The sequence below is a fragment of the Heterodontus francisci genome, chromosome 16 (assembly GCF_036365525.1).
Source record: "Heterodontus francisci isolate sHetFra1 chromosome 16, sHetFra1.hap1, whole genome shotgun sequence".
NCBI classification, from domain to species: domain Eukaryota; kingdom Metazoa; phylum Chordata; class Chondrichthyes; order Heterodontiformes; family Heterodontidae; genus Heterodontus; species Heterodontus francisci.
The window spans coordinates 40180540-40195429 of NC_090386.1; the positions used below are offsets into that span (position 1 = coordinate 40180540).

At 43.0% G+C, this 14890-nt stretch overlaps 1 protein-coding gene across 1 annotated transcript in view; it reads left to right on the top strand.

The window, feature by feature from the left end:
- LOC137378063 (protein-glutamine gamma-glutamyltransferase 2-like) overlaps positions 1 to 14890 on the top strand; it is a 101022-nt gene that overhangs the window by 26286 nt on the left and 59846 nt on the right. The window contains exon 6 of the mRNA XM_068048126.1: positions 13272 to 13449. Coding sequence (XP_067904227.1) covers positions 13272 to 13449 — 178 coding nt within the window. The remainder of the gene's footprint in view (positions 1 to 13271; positions 13450 to 14890) is intronic.

The following is a 14890-nucleotide window of genomic DNA, read 5'->3' on the forward strand; positions in this document are numbered from 1 at the left end:
GTAGACGGATGGGGCGGTAATTGGTCGGGTTGGACTTGTCCTGCTTTTTGTGTACAGGACATACCTGGGCAATTTTCCACATTGCAGATAGATGCCAGTGTTGTTGCTGTGGGGCGCGGCAAAATCTGGAGCACAGGTCTTCAGTACTATTGCCAGAATATTGTCAGGGCCCAGAGCCTTTGCAGTATCCAGTGCCTTCAGTCGTTTCTTGATATCACGTGGAGTGAATCAAAGTGGCAGAAGTCTGGTATCTGTGATGCTGGGGACTTCAGGAGGAGGCCGAGATGGATCATCAACTCGGCACTTCTGGCTGAAGATTGTTGCAAATGCTTCTGCCTTATCGTTCGCACTGATGTGCCAGGCTCCTCCATCATTGAGGATGGGGATGCTTGTGAAGCCACCTCCTCCAGTTAGTTGTTTAATTGTCCACCACCATTCACTGTTGGATGTGGCAGGACTGCAGAGCTTAGATCTGATCTGTTGGTTATGAGATTGCTTAGCTCTGTCTATCGCATGCTGCTTACGCAGTTTTGCATGCAAGTAGTCCTGTCTTGTAGCTTCACCAGGTTGACACCTCATTTTGAGGTATGCCTGGTGCTGCTCCTGGCATGCCCTCCTGCACTCTTCATTAAACCAAGGTTGGTCTCCTGGCTTGATGGTAATGGTAGAGTGGGGGATATGCCGGGCCATGAAGTCATAGATTGTTGTTGAGTACAATTCTGCTGCTGCTGATGGCCCACAGCGCCTCATGGATTCCCAGTTTTGTATTGCTGGATCTGTTCGAAATCTATCCCATTTAGCACAGTGATAATGCCACACAACACAATGGATGGTAACCTCAATGTGGAGGTGGGACGCCGTCTCCACAAGGATTGTGCGGTGGTCACTCCTACCAATGTTGTCATGGACAGTTGCATTTGCGGCAGGCAGATTGGTGAGGACGAGGTCAAGTATGTTTTTCCCTCTTGTTGGTTCCCTCACCACCTTCCGCAGACCCAGTCTAGCAGCTATGACCTTCAGGACTCGGCCAGCTCGGTCAGTAGTGGAGCTACCGAGCCACTCTTGCTGATGGACATTGAGGTCCCCCACCCAGAGTACATTCTGCGCCCTTGCCACCCTCAGTGCTTTCTCCAAGCAGTGTTTAACATGGAGGAGTACTGACTCATCAGCTCAGTCAGGGCGGTAGGTGGTAATCAGCAGGAGGGTTCCTTGCCCATGTTTGACCTGATGCCATGAGACTTTATGGGGTCCTGAGTTGATGTTGAGGACTCACAGGGCCACTCCCTCCTGACTGTATGCCACTGTGCTGCCATCTCTGGTGGGTCTGTCCTGCCGGTGGGACAGGACATACCCAGGGATAGTGATGGCAGTGTCTGGGACATTGTCTGTAAGGTATGATTCCGTGGGTATGACTGTGTCAGGCTGTTGCTTGACTAGTCTGTGGGACAGCTCTCCCAACTTTGGCACAAGCCCCAGATGTTAATAATGAGGACTTTGCAGGGTTGACAGGGCTGGGTTTCTGTAGTTGTTTCCGGTGCCTAGATCGATGCTGGGTGATCCCTCTGGTTTCATTACTTTTTATTGACTTTGTAGAGGTTAGATACAACTGAGTGGCTTGCTAGGCCATTTCAGAGGGCATGTAAGAGTCAACCACACTGTTATGACCAGGTAAGGACAGCAGATTTCCTTCCCTCAAGGACATTATTATTATTATATTAATTATTGAAACCCAAATAGAGCCTATAGATGAGACTGCCTCTAATGCTTTATAATAATCGAATGGTCTGCTGGGTGTACTAATGCCATTCTTTCAAATGGGCAGACTTGGGTTCATGTGCCCGATTGCCTATAGGCTGAATTCACAAACTGTTTGATGGGCAAGTGCACATCCCTATGCGAATAGATGGAGAGAATGCCAGCTCAGACCACTCTTGAGCTTCTCTTCATGCCAGACTTGCACAGAATATCTGGGGCCTGGAAATAGCTTACCTGCCGACTGATTTGGAGAAGCTGGTAACTGAAAATGCTAAAATGATTGAAGAAAGTCGAGAAACAATTGAGTCTGTTGGTTATCTTAATGATAACGATAATAAATAAAACCAATATACAGAGTGCAGAGCTTGTCTGCACGTGAAGGGTTGGTAGATACATATGGTCAAATATGAAATAACTCTTTGCATGTGGTTGCACATTAACTTTAATGTCAAACTCGCGATCCAGTATCCCTTAAAAATATCAAAAATAAATTGATGGATTACTAATTCTTCTCTTATCCCTCTTGTGGTTGTGCCTGTCACTTATTATCAAAAGCCTGCTTGTCTATTTTATTTTCTGATAAGGCAAAACAAAATGCGTAGCCAGTTGAAGGATTGTCAGTAACAACTGCCAAGATTATGCATGTAATTAGTGTTTTAACTGCAGCAGCACTTGCTACCGAATTCTGCTTTGTCTCCTACCTATACAATCCATGTATAGCCAAACGATTATGTAATACTGTGCAATATTATGTTGTATTTAACTTCTGTTCTTTATTGCCCAATTTTGTATATATTGTGTTTCTTGCTCAAACATCAGTTTGAAGGTTAATCCGCTATGTTGTTATGGGGAGGGAAGGGGGTTGTGTTACAAGACTGTAGCCCTGATTTTAACTTAACCCGTCCAGCATGAATGGAGTGGGTTCGGGTTCAACTTGAGTTTTATTCCCTACCCAATTTTACTCTCCATTGACAAGGTTAAAAAAATGGTGACTGATCTGGACCCATCCCAACCCACCAGGCAGGTTAGGTTAAAATCAGGGGTTGTCTGTAGATTCTTGGTCCAATGGATAATATAGATATACAGATTTTAGTCAAGCTGCATTGGATGCAGGAGAAAACTTTTTAGTGTGCATTGGAACACACAAATATTGCTCACATTGAGAGATTCCAGCATAGTTAGGTTTTTTAGGGTCCTTACTGCTTTGGGCTTCAAGGGGCTAAAACTGTTACCCTAGATCACCATCACTTATGATATTGAAAACAAATGTAAACACTAATAGAGGTTAGAAATTCCTTCTGTGCTGTTCAATAAAACTAAGTTTGTTTTGTTTCATGAGACTTGTGGCTGGAAAGGGACTGACCATTGTAAACTTCCTTTGCCATTAGATAATTTCCCAATATTAAGTGAGAATTTGCTAAGGTTCTAAATGCATAGCAGAAATTAATTATAATTGGATAATTCATATTGCCTGATAAAATAAATAGCCTATTTAAAGTCCCTATACTATGTGTTCTGCATGATCTATGTAAACACTATTTTTTTAGAGATACAGCTCTGAAAGAGGCCCTTCGGCCCACCGAGTCTGTGCCGACCATCAACCACCCATTTATACTTTTCTTCTTTTTTTTTTTTCTTTTGGGCCTCCTTATCTCGAGAGACAATGGATACGCGCCTGGAGGTGGTCAGTGGTTTGTGAAGCAGCGCCTGGAGTGGCTATAAAGGCCAATTCTGGAGTGACAGGCTCTTCCACAGGTGCTGCAGAGAAATTTGTTTGTTGGGGCTGTTGCACAGTTGGCTCTCCCCTTGCGCCTCTGTCTTTTTTCCTGCCAACTACTAAGTCTCTTCGACTCGCCACAATTTAGCCCTGTCTTTATGGCTGCCCGCCAGCTCTGGCGAATGCTGGCAACTGACTCCCACGACTTGTGATCAATGTCACACGATTTCATGTCGCGTTTGCAGACGTCTTTATAACGGAGACATGGACGGCCGGTGGGTCTGATACCAGTGGCGAGCTCGCTGTACAATGTGTCTTTGGGGATCCTGCCATCTTCCATGCGGCTCACATGGCCAAGCCATCTCAAGCGCCGCTGACTCAGTAGTGTGTATAAGCTGGGGATGTTGGCCGCTTCAAGGACTTCTGTGTTGGAGATATAGTCCTGCCACCTGATGCCAAGTATTCTCCGAAGGCAGCGAAGATGGAATGAATTGAGACGTCGCTCTTGGCTGGCATACGTTGTCCAGGCCTCGCTGCCGTAGAGCAAGGTACTGAGGACACAGGCCTGATACACTCGGACTTTTGTGTTCCGTGTCAGTGCGCCATTTTCCCATCAACCACCCATTTATACTAATCCTATATTAATCCCATATTCCCTACCACATCCCCACAATTCTCCTAGTACCTACCTACACTAGGGGCAATTTACAATGGCCAATTTACCTATCAATCTGCAAGTCTTTGGCTGTGGGAGGAAACCAGAGCACCCAGCAGAAACCCACGCGGTCACAGGGAGAACTTGAAAACTCCACACAGGCAGTACCCAGAACCAAACCCGGGTCGCTGGGGCTGTGAGGCTGTGGTGCTAACCACTGCACCACTGTGCCGCCCAATTTGGTTGATTTGGTAGTAAAATTTGGCAACAATGGCATCAATGCGTATAACTGCATGCCAAATTTGGTTCTCTCAACCCACACAGGTAGTTTCATAACTGAGGTCTTGAATATCTCTGCTAGGTTCAGGGCAGCTTGATGCAAGCCACCATTTTGTGCAGTACAGTGAAGTCCCTTACAGTTGGCAGTTATCCTTACTGAACTGATTATTCTCCATTGTTGGTGGCAAGCTTGTATCTACAATTTTCAACAGCTGTATTCTTTGGTCCAGGTTATAAAATGAATGAATACTGCTCCTGAAAAATGTAAATATGAAGAAATATAAACTAAAATAATCCATTCCACCCACTTCTTTGAATACCTGGTATGATATATAGAAGAAAGAGGAAAGGAATAAAGGAAAATAAGATAAAAGGCTTGGGAGTACATTTACATCTTTACTGCTTGGCATTAAGCATTGCTTGGATGTAACACAGAGTAAAATCTGGCAGGGAGCATCACATGCCCCCTTATAGAACACACCAAATTTTCCTTTCATTAAATTACATGCTGGCACTCAATGGGCTATGAGAGCAAATCTCCACAACACCACAAAAACAAACTCCATAAAGTTTATAACTAATGATATTTCATAGAGATTGCTGTCTAAAATCATTTGCTTCCAAATGCCTTGAGGAATAAAAAAAATATTATATTAGAATGGAGCCATCAATTTTTCTGTGACAATATCTGTAAACAAAGTTTGAAAGGAATTTAGAAACATTTATTTCCTTAAAGAGTAGTGTGTGCAATTTTAAATTCAATCAGATTCCCAAGCAAGGCAGCTCCAAGAGTTTTATTTATTATATCCATAGAAAAATAATTACAACAAGCATAATTGGTTCAGGGGAGAGCTCGAGGGACCGAAGAACTTAATAGTAAATAGTTGTCATATCTTGTCAAAAGACATAGCTCCAGAAATGCTAGATCAGAATCATGTTAAACTAGTCTTCTTAAGCAATATCTACTAATCATTGTGTTTGGTGAAAGAACTAGTTCTGTGTTATACATGCTGCAGTGCAAGAATTTACTGATTCATTTGTTTTAATATGAATTGGACATGACATTTCCTGCAAAATAAATTACAGATTGCTCATTAATTTGTGTGAACATTAGCAGACCCTAAATAACATGGGAAAGACAGGTTCTGGGGCAGGTGGGATCTGTACAAGATGGATGGGCTACATCTTAACAGGACCGGGACTAATATCCACACAGGGAGATTTGCTGCTGCTGTTGGGGAGGGTTTAAATTAGCTTGACAGGAAGATGGGAACTTGAGGGGTAACTCAAATTGGAAGGAAGTAAAGCTGGTAACAGGAAGTAGAAAAGTAGCAAGCAAAATTAGAAGGTAGCCAATATAAAGGTGAGTATCAACTAGGCTTAGATTGTAGAATAATGTCAAAAAGACAAAGTTAAGGGCACTCTACCTGAATACCCACAGCATTCGCAATAAGGCAGATGATTTAAAGGCACAAATAGAGGTAAATGGGTATGACATAATTGCCATTACAGAAATGTGGCTATAGGGTGACCAAGACTGGGAACTGAATATTCAAGGATATTCGACATTTAGGAAAGACAGGCAAAAAGGAAAAGGAGGTGGTGTTGCACTGATAATAAGAGATGAGATCAATACAGTAGTAAGAGAGGATCCCAGATTGGAAGAACAAAATATGGAATATGTTTGTGTGGAGTTAAGAAACAGCAAGGGGCAGCAAACATTGATGTTTATAGGCCACCAAACAGTAGTAGTAGTGTGGATATTACGAAAGTACTTCCATTTTTTGTTAAATTTTGAGGACTTGTGTTTTGTTTGGGAAAACTGAAAAGGATTCCATGGATTTTTTTTTCACTGGGGTTATTGAAAGGACTGAGAGGTCTTGTTTGTGAACAACATGTACTGGAAGTCACCTATCTTCAGAAAAATAAAAGCTGGGGTGTTTTGCCTTGGAGGAGATGTTTACAGAGAAGTGACAGGTCAAGATTTATAGGGGTCAGGAGGCTTGACTCTTGAGACATTGTTTTAGTTTCATTTTTGGGGTATGAACAATGTTTTGAGTGGGAGTTTTAAAAAAAAAGCCCAACTCAGCCTGTTCTATCTCTTTGAAAAGCCTGCCAGTTTTTCCATTTCTTTGAGAAGCTCTTAGAAGCAACTGTAAGAAATAGAGAAATTGGTGCTACATTCTTCCTGAAAGGCCTGCTTGAAACCCCTGTTGCCGCATTTCTCCTGAGACACTGGAAAAACCTGCCGTCTGAATAAATTGCTCCAGAGAAAGATCCCAGTGGCAGCTGTCTACGTGTATTTAGGACACGAAACCAAAAAAGGGACAACTGACATCTTTCCATATCTTTTTTTTTGCAAGAATTAGCAAGTATTTGACCAAAGTATTTATTTTTTTGTCTTTTTTTATAACAGAGCTCTAAAAGCAAATCTCTTTTTTTCTGATTGACCGGTGTGTGTGTGTGTGTGTGTGTGACCGTGTCCAGCCCATTTCCCGCACCTCTACCCTCACCCCTTCCCCTCCCTCCCAGAACCGTGACAGGGTTCCCCTTGTCCTCACTTTCCACCCCATCAGCCTCCATATCCAAAGGATCATCCTCCGCCATTTCTGCCACCTCCAGTGTGATGCCACTACCAAACACATCTTCCCCTCCCTTTCCCTGTCAGCATTCCGAAGGGATCATTCCCTCTGCGACACCCTGGTCCACTCCTCCATTACCCCCACCACCTCGTCCTCTTCCCACGGCACCTTCCCCTGCAATCGCAGGAGGTGTAAGACCTGCCCATTTACCTCCTCTCTCCTCGCTATCCCAGGCCCCAAACACTCCTTTCAGGTGAAGCAGCGATTTACTTGTACTTCTTTCAATGTAGTATACTGTATTCGCTGCTCGCAATGTGGTCTCCTCTACATTGGAGAGAGCAAACGCAGACTGGGTAACCAGAACACCTCCGCTCAGTCCGCAAGCAGGACCCTGAGCTTCCAGTTGCTTGCCATTTCAACATTCCCCCCTGCTCTCATCTCTGTCCTGGGATTGCTGCAATGTTCCAGTGAACATCAACGCAAGCTCGAGGAACAGCATCTCATTTACCGATTAGGCACATTACAGCCTGCCGGACTGAACATTGAGTTCAGTCATTTCAGAGCATGACAGGCCCCCCATTTTACTTTTATTTTTTTATTTAGTTATTTTTTTATTTTTTTATTTTTTACATTTTTTACAACTTTTTTTTCATGTTTATTTCATTTCATCTTAGTTTGTTCAGTTTGCTTACCCACTGTTTTTTCATGTTTGGACTTGCTGCTGTTCAACCTTCAGTCCGTTAATACCCTATTTGTACTAATGCTTTGTCTTTCAATGCACCATTAACATATTGTTTGCCTCTGCTCCATGACCTTTTGGTCAGCTATGTGGCCTTGTCCAATCTACACCTTCTCCTTTGTTATCTCTTGCCCCACCTCTGCCTCACTTGCTTATAACCTTTGGCATTTCTAATATTTGCTAGTTCCGAAGAAGGGTCACTGACCCGAAACGTTAACTCTGCTTCTCTTTCCACAGATGCTGCCAGACCTGCTGAGTGGTTCCAGCATTTCTTGTTTTTATTACAATAGAGAAGCATGTCGCATGGGTAATACAGTAATCATAGATGATTTCAATCTGCACATAGACTGGATAAACCTAATGAGCACTAATGCTGTGGAGGATGAGTGTCTGGAGTGTGTTAGGGGTGGTTTTCTGGAGCAGTATGTTGTGAAACCGACAAGAGAACAAGCTATTTTAGATCTAGTATTAGGTAATGAGAAAGGGTTAATTAATAATCTTGTTGTAACAGAACCTTTAGGGATGAGTGACCATAATTTGATAGAATTTTACATTATGTTTGAAAGTGATATAGTTCAATCTGAAGCCAGGGTTTTAAATTTCGACAAAAGAAATTATAAAGGTATGAGGGGCAAATTGACTGAGGTGAATTGGGAAAATACATTAAAAGGTATGAGAATACATTCACAATGAATAGTCTTAAAAGAATTATTACATAGTTTACAGCAACTATACATTCCTTCAAGGCACAAAAACCCAAAGAGAAAAGTCAGCCAACTGTGGCTAACAAAAGAAGTTAAGGATTGTATAAGATTAAAAGAAAAGGCCAAAAAGTTGCCAGAAATAGTAGTTAACCTAGGATTGGGAGGATCTTAGAATACAGCAAAGGAGGACCAAGAAACTGAGAAAGAAAGGGAGAATAGAATATGAATGCAAAGTAGCAAAAAAAAAGGGACTGTAAAATCTTCTATAGGTCCATAAAAAGGAAATGTTTGGCTAAAACAAATGTGGGTTCATTACAAGAGTCAGGAGAATTTATAATGGGGAATAGAGAAATGGCAGAGAAGCTAAATGATTACTTTGTGTCTGTCTTTACTGAGGAAGATGCAAGAAATCTCCCAGAATTAGAGATCCAAGAAACTAGGAAGAATGAGGCATTGAAGGAACTTAGTATGAGTAAGATGGTTGTATTGAAGACATTAATGGGGCTGAAGGTTGATAAATTCCCAGGACCTGATATTCTACACCCAAAGTGTTGAAAGAGGTAGCTATGGGGATAGTGGATGCATTGGTGATCATCTTCCAAAATTCTATAGATTCCAGAATGGTTTCTGCAGATTGGAAGGTAGCAAATGCCACCCCACTATTTAAGAAGGGAGGGAGAGAGAAAACAGGGAACTACAGACCTGTTAGCCTTACATCAGTAGCAGGGAAAATGTTAGAATCTATTCTGAAGGATGTGATAAATGGACACTTGGATAATATAATGATGTGATTAGGCATGGACAACATGGATTAGTGAATGGGATGGATTATACTGGCATGGATTAAGGATTGGTTAACAGGCAGAAACAGTAGGAATAAACGGGTCATTCTCACATTGGCAGGCTGTAACTAGTGGGGTACCGCAAGGGTCAGTACATGGGCTGTACTATAGTATATAGTATATCAGTATTATAATATGGAAAAATGTGAGGTTATCCACTTTGGTAGGAAGAATAAATGTGCAGAGTATTTCTGAAATGGTAAGAGATTAGAAAGTGTAGATGTACAAAGGGACCTGGGTGTCCTCGTCAATAAGTCACTGAAAGCTAACAGGCAGGTGAAGCAAGCAATTAGGAAGACTAATGGTATGTTGGTCTTTATCACAAGAGGATTTAAGTACGGGAGTAGCAAAGTCTTGCTTCAATTGTGTAGAACTTTGGTTAGACTGCACTTGGAGTACTGTGTGCAGTTTTGGTCTCCTTACCTTAGGAAGAATATTATTGCCATAGAGGGAGAGGAACGAAGGTTCACCAGACGTGTTCCTGGGATGCCGGGACTGTCCTGTGAAGAGAGATTGTGGAAAATGGGCCTGTATTCTCCAGAGTTTCGAAGAATGAGAGGTGATCTCATTGAAACCAACAAAATACTTAAAGGAACAGACAGGGTAGATGCAGGTCAGATGTTTCCCCTATTTGGGGAGTCTAGGACCAGAGGACACAATTTCAAAATAAGGGGGAAGCCACTTAGGACTGAGATGATGAGAAATTTCTTTACTCAGAGGGTTGTGAATCTTTGGATTTCTCTACCGTTGAGGCTGTGGAAGCTCAGTCATTGAGTATGTTTAAAGCAGAGATTGACAGATTTCTAAAAATCAATAACATAAATGGATATGGGGATAATGTGGGAATACGCCATTCAAGTGGATGATCAGACATGATTGTATGGAATGGTGGAACAGGCTTGATGGGCTGAATGGCCTACTCCTCCTCCTATATTCCTAAGGGACAAACAGTTGACACGTGCAGAGATGGGAGCGGTATTTTACTGATTTATTTTTTTATGGAGTGTTGGGACCATATCCTGCTTGGCAACCTGACCCTGAGAGAAGCGGGTCTTCCGACTGACCTTTCAGGGGGCCAGCCAATTAAGAGGGTGCCTCCAGGATTGGTGTTTGATTAGGTGCAGTGGGAAGGAGGAACAGTCAGAAACCTGAATGAGGGCTGAATATTTAAAGGGCAACCAGCAGCATGCACAATGACAGAATTGTACGTTGTAGACTGGAAATTTGTAGAAGCGAAAGGAGAAAAAAAAAGATGGATGCTAGAAAAGCAAGGACAGCCACATGATTCATGGATGTGCTACTTGAGGACATGGTAGAAGCTGTGTGGAGACAGACGTAGATGCTCTTTCCAGAAGCTGACAGGAGTAGACCAGCCAGCCGCAGAGTACTTGGGATCCATGTCCCCCTGAAAGGACACAGCCTTAATGGTCAATATAGACATTTATCTCTTCAATTGGCCTGAATGGAATGACACCAAGTTGCTCTTGTTGCAAACTATCCAAAGTACTTTCTTCAAGAGTTGCTCCCATCAGCAGTAGCCTGACACATTGAATGGTGCTTTCCCCTTTTATAGTGTTGCAATGATGGCGGTTTGAGCTATGCATTTGCCTTCCTTACCTTGCTGTGTTGCCGACATGGCGTGCAACCTGTGGGGAAAGAGTCAATTATTGTAAAATGGCTCTTTATTTGCTTCTTAATTGGCTGCCGGTTTCATCCACATTTCAGCTGCCCCTGAGAAATCCAGAGGGAAGCAGAAACATAGGGCAGAATTTGTTCTGCCGTTAGAGGTGGGCATGGAGGTGGGGGGTGGCAAACAAAATGGCAGGGGGAGCCATTCCTGAGGTTGCCCGAGCCCCCTGCCATTTTGTCCGGTATGGAAGAGGCTGAGGATGGCCTTCCTGCCCCAGGTCAATTGAGGACCTTAAGTGGCTAATTAATGGCCACAAGGGCCTCTTCTCGACTCCACCTCAATTTAACGGAAGGCAGAGGGGGCCTGCTGCTGTATAGAGATGCTGCCAGGGAAAGCCCAGAAACCTCCTAGTGGGGTTGAGGGTGCCTCTCTCCTTTGGGAGAAATCCAGGGGCCCCAGTGGGCTTCCCGGCAGTGATTGCTGCCCCACTGTGATGACAGCCCCCCCCCCACCTTCACCAACACTCCCGTCCCACCCTGTTGCCCAGACCTGCCTAAATGGCCCCACCGACCCAGACCTCACTGACCTCTCCGGGGTCTAGCCACTCTTCAGTACTACAGGGTCTACTGCAGTACCGGCAGTGGCGACTGTGCCTGATGGTACTGCCGGCCTTCCGAGTGGATGGCAGCGCTGCAGGTGGAGCTTGCCCCTTAAAGGGACGGCTGGCAGTTAATTGGCTGCCCACCGTTAAATAGCTTCGGGGGTCCAATGGAGGGCCGAGATGGGGTCTTCGCCCATCGCCAGAATAAAATGAAGCTCATAATTTTTACCCATTTCCAGCCCCCACCACCATTCCCCCACCACCCCCCCCCACCACCCCCAACTCCACCTCCAGACCTGTCTCCAATGGCCTTGGAAAATATTCCCCCAGCATTACTGTTGGTAAAATGGACCCTAGTCTGAATAAGCCACCCCATCCCCCCCCACCTGTCACTCACACACACACACACAATTGAAACGTAATTACTCAAGTAGGAGGAATGGTTTCAAAGTTAGCATTTAAGCTACAGGTGCAAAGCAAAATACCAAACCTGAAATTCTAAAGGAGTTCTCCTATCTCCAGGTGTAATTCTGGTTGGAGACTGGTGGAATTCCCAGTAAACAACCCATTTACGCAATTTCCCTGGATGTTCCCCTGATTTCCAATACTTTTGGAAAACACCTGCAGAATTTCAAAAGCAATCAGTGGCAGGACAAGGGATAGGATCATGGCTTGAGTTTGTTTGTATTTTTCACGGGTTGTGAGTAGAGCTGGTAAGGCTGAATTTGTCATTCATTCCTAGCTGTTCTGAGAAGATAGTGTGGGCCTTCTTGAAATGACACTGGGTGGCTAGCTGGGCAATGAGTCAACTATGTAGTGTGGAACTGGGTAGTGACCCCTGAAGGTCTTTGGTGAACCAGATGGGCTTTTACAGCTGCTTTCATGATGTCTGCCCACTGATGACCAGATGTATAGAACTCAGTTTCACAACTTGAATTATGGGCCTTGATATTCCTCTCCGCACTGCAGTGGAATGTTAGTCAGATGCAGAATATCAGAGATGTGCTGTGTTTAGATTTATGGGTTTGGATCATTAGCAAGGCTCAAGCAAGTGCAAGGAAATGGTAATGGCTTCTTCAGGCACTCCCCCAAATGGATGTCCAACCAGCGTTCGAAAAGGAAATTGATGCAGGAGGATCCTCATGTTTCCACAGCTTTGTCTCCTCTGCTTTGATCCTTTCTCAGCCATACAGAAGAGGAATTCTGGGGCTCTGATGGTTGCTTTGCTGGGGTGAATTTATTGAACACTTTTAAAATAGGAGGGACCACATTACAAAACATAAGAGTGAGAGTGAAACATAGATTTGGTTTCAGAAAATTTTATTTTTTAGAAGGGTCTGAGTATTCTACTTGGGCTGACTGGCTGTAAAGTAGGCAGGTGGAAATCCAAGATTCATATGACCTTTAGAAACCTTGTTCTTGTGATTTCTGATATCAGTTAGCCTCACGGTCACTCCCAGTTATCCATTATTTCCTATTTATTTTCCGTGTAAACCAGAATCGTTATTCTCAAAGAAACTTTTACTAAGGAAATATGACCATCGCAACCAGGAAAAAAAGAGTTATTCAATTCAGCTTAACTCTATTGTAATTTGTCAGAGCTACACGACATCTTGCAATACCATTCATGCCAAGCTGTTTGGCTACTTTACACAGCTACCTCTTACATATTGTTTAATCACTAAAGCTGCATCTTGCACATGTAACTCATTGTTTAGTATCTGTGTTTTTGTGTCTCTGTGATACTTTACTATTTCTTCTTTACAGGTGAATTGCAATGATGACAATGGGATATTGCAGGGTAACTGGGGCCCCGATTATTCATATGGAGTACCTCCAACGATGTGGAATGGAAGCATTACAATCCTTCGTCGCTGGAGCAAATTGGGCTGTCAGCCTGTCCGTTTTGGCCAGTGTTGGGTGTTTGCAGCGGTGGCCTGCACAGGTATGAAACAAATTGGGCAATGGGTTTGATAAAGATGTGGTATAAGATGCCAAAACTAGCTTCTGACTGGCATGGAACTGTGTGGCTATAGTTCAAGAAACAAACTACTGAGAACTGGATTTATATGCACAGACCCCATTATAACCAATTACAATATTCCATGTTTCACCTTAACAGGAGCTTTTTTATAATTCGATCTGAAGCTCCGAAATCTTTTGTGAAAGAAGCTCAAACTCCAGTTACATGAATTCCTTATGAGTTATTCAATCAGCATCTACCAGTTTGTAGGAATGAGATCTCACTGGAGTAATCAGTGCAATCAGAACCAATACACTCTCAACAACTGGACTTAAGTAAATGGTTGAGTATTGAATGAGACTTACCTTGACCAGTTAAAATGTGAATCAATTCCAGTTTTATGAAGTGATGCTCATGAAGTGCAGGAATGCAAAGGCAGAATTCCTGATTTTTTAATATAATTATATTGCTTTTAGTGAGAACACATGTAGGGATGAAAATATTAGATAACAAATAGTACACTCTTGAAAATAACATTCTGATTAAAAAATTGATGGGGATGATGAAGGAAAGAGTCATAAAATCAGAAAGTGAGATGGAGCTGACAAATTTTCGCAGTTGCAACAGTTTAGTCTGTACAGTTAAATGTTGAGCCAATTGGGTCATATTGATGTGATTTATAATTTAATGTCCTATTGATGTAGTCTGATCAATGAGTTTAAATTATAGCCTGAAGCTCATTGGTATTTTGGAGTAATGGTGAAGGAATTGACAGTTTAACAGAGTATAAATATTTCATTAACTGACTACTTTGACTGTTTATTATGCAAATACGTTTTCATGATGCACTGGCAGTTTAGAGAGAAATTATATTATGTGAAATATTCGCATGATAACAAGAAAGGTTTGCCAATTTTCTTTGCCAATTAAAGGGAGACAGTGGCCCTTTAAAAGTTCAGTAAATTGTATAAATTATGTTTGAGCTTCTACCATTATCATTAGAATCTACTCTAGACAATAGAAAGTCGCTTCTTGCAGTAAAAAATGGAATAAGAACAAAGAACAGTACAGCACAGGAACAGGCCATTCAGCCCTCCAAGCCTGCGCCGATCTTGATGCCTGCCGAAACTAACACCTTCTGCACTTCCGGGGCCCATATCCCTCTATTCCCTTCCTATTCATATATTTGTCAAGATGTCTCTTAAACGTCGCTATCGTATCTGCTTCCACCACCTCCCTTGGCAGCAAGTTCCAGGCACTCACCACCCTCTGTGTAAAAAACTTGCCTCGCACATCCCCTCTAAACTTTGCCCCTCGCACCTTAAACCTATGTCCCCTAGTAACTGACTCTTCCACCCTGGGAAAAAACTTCTGACTATCCACTCTGTCCATGCCGCTAATAACTTTGTAAACCCTCTATCAT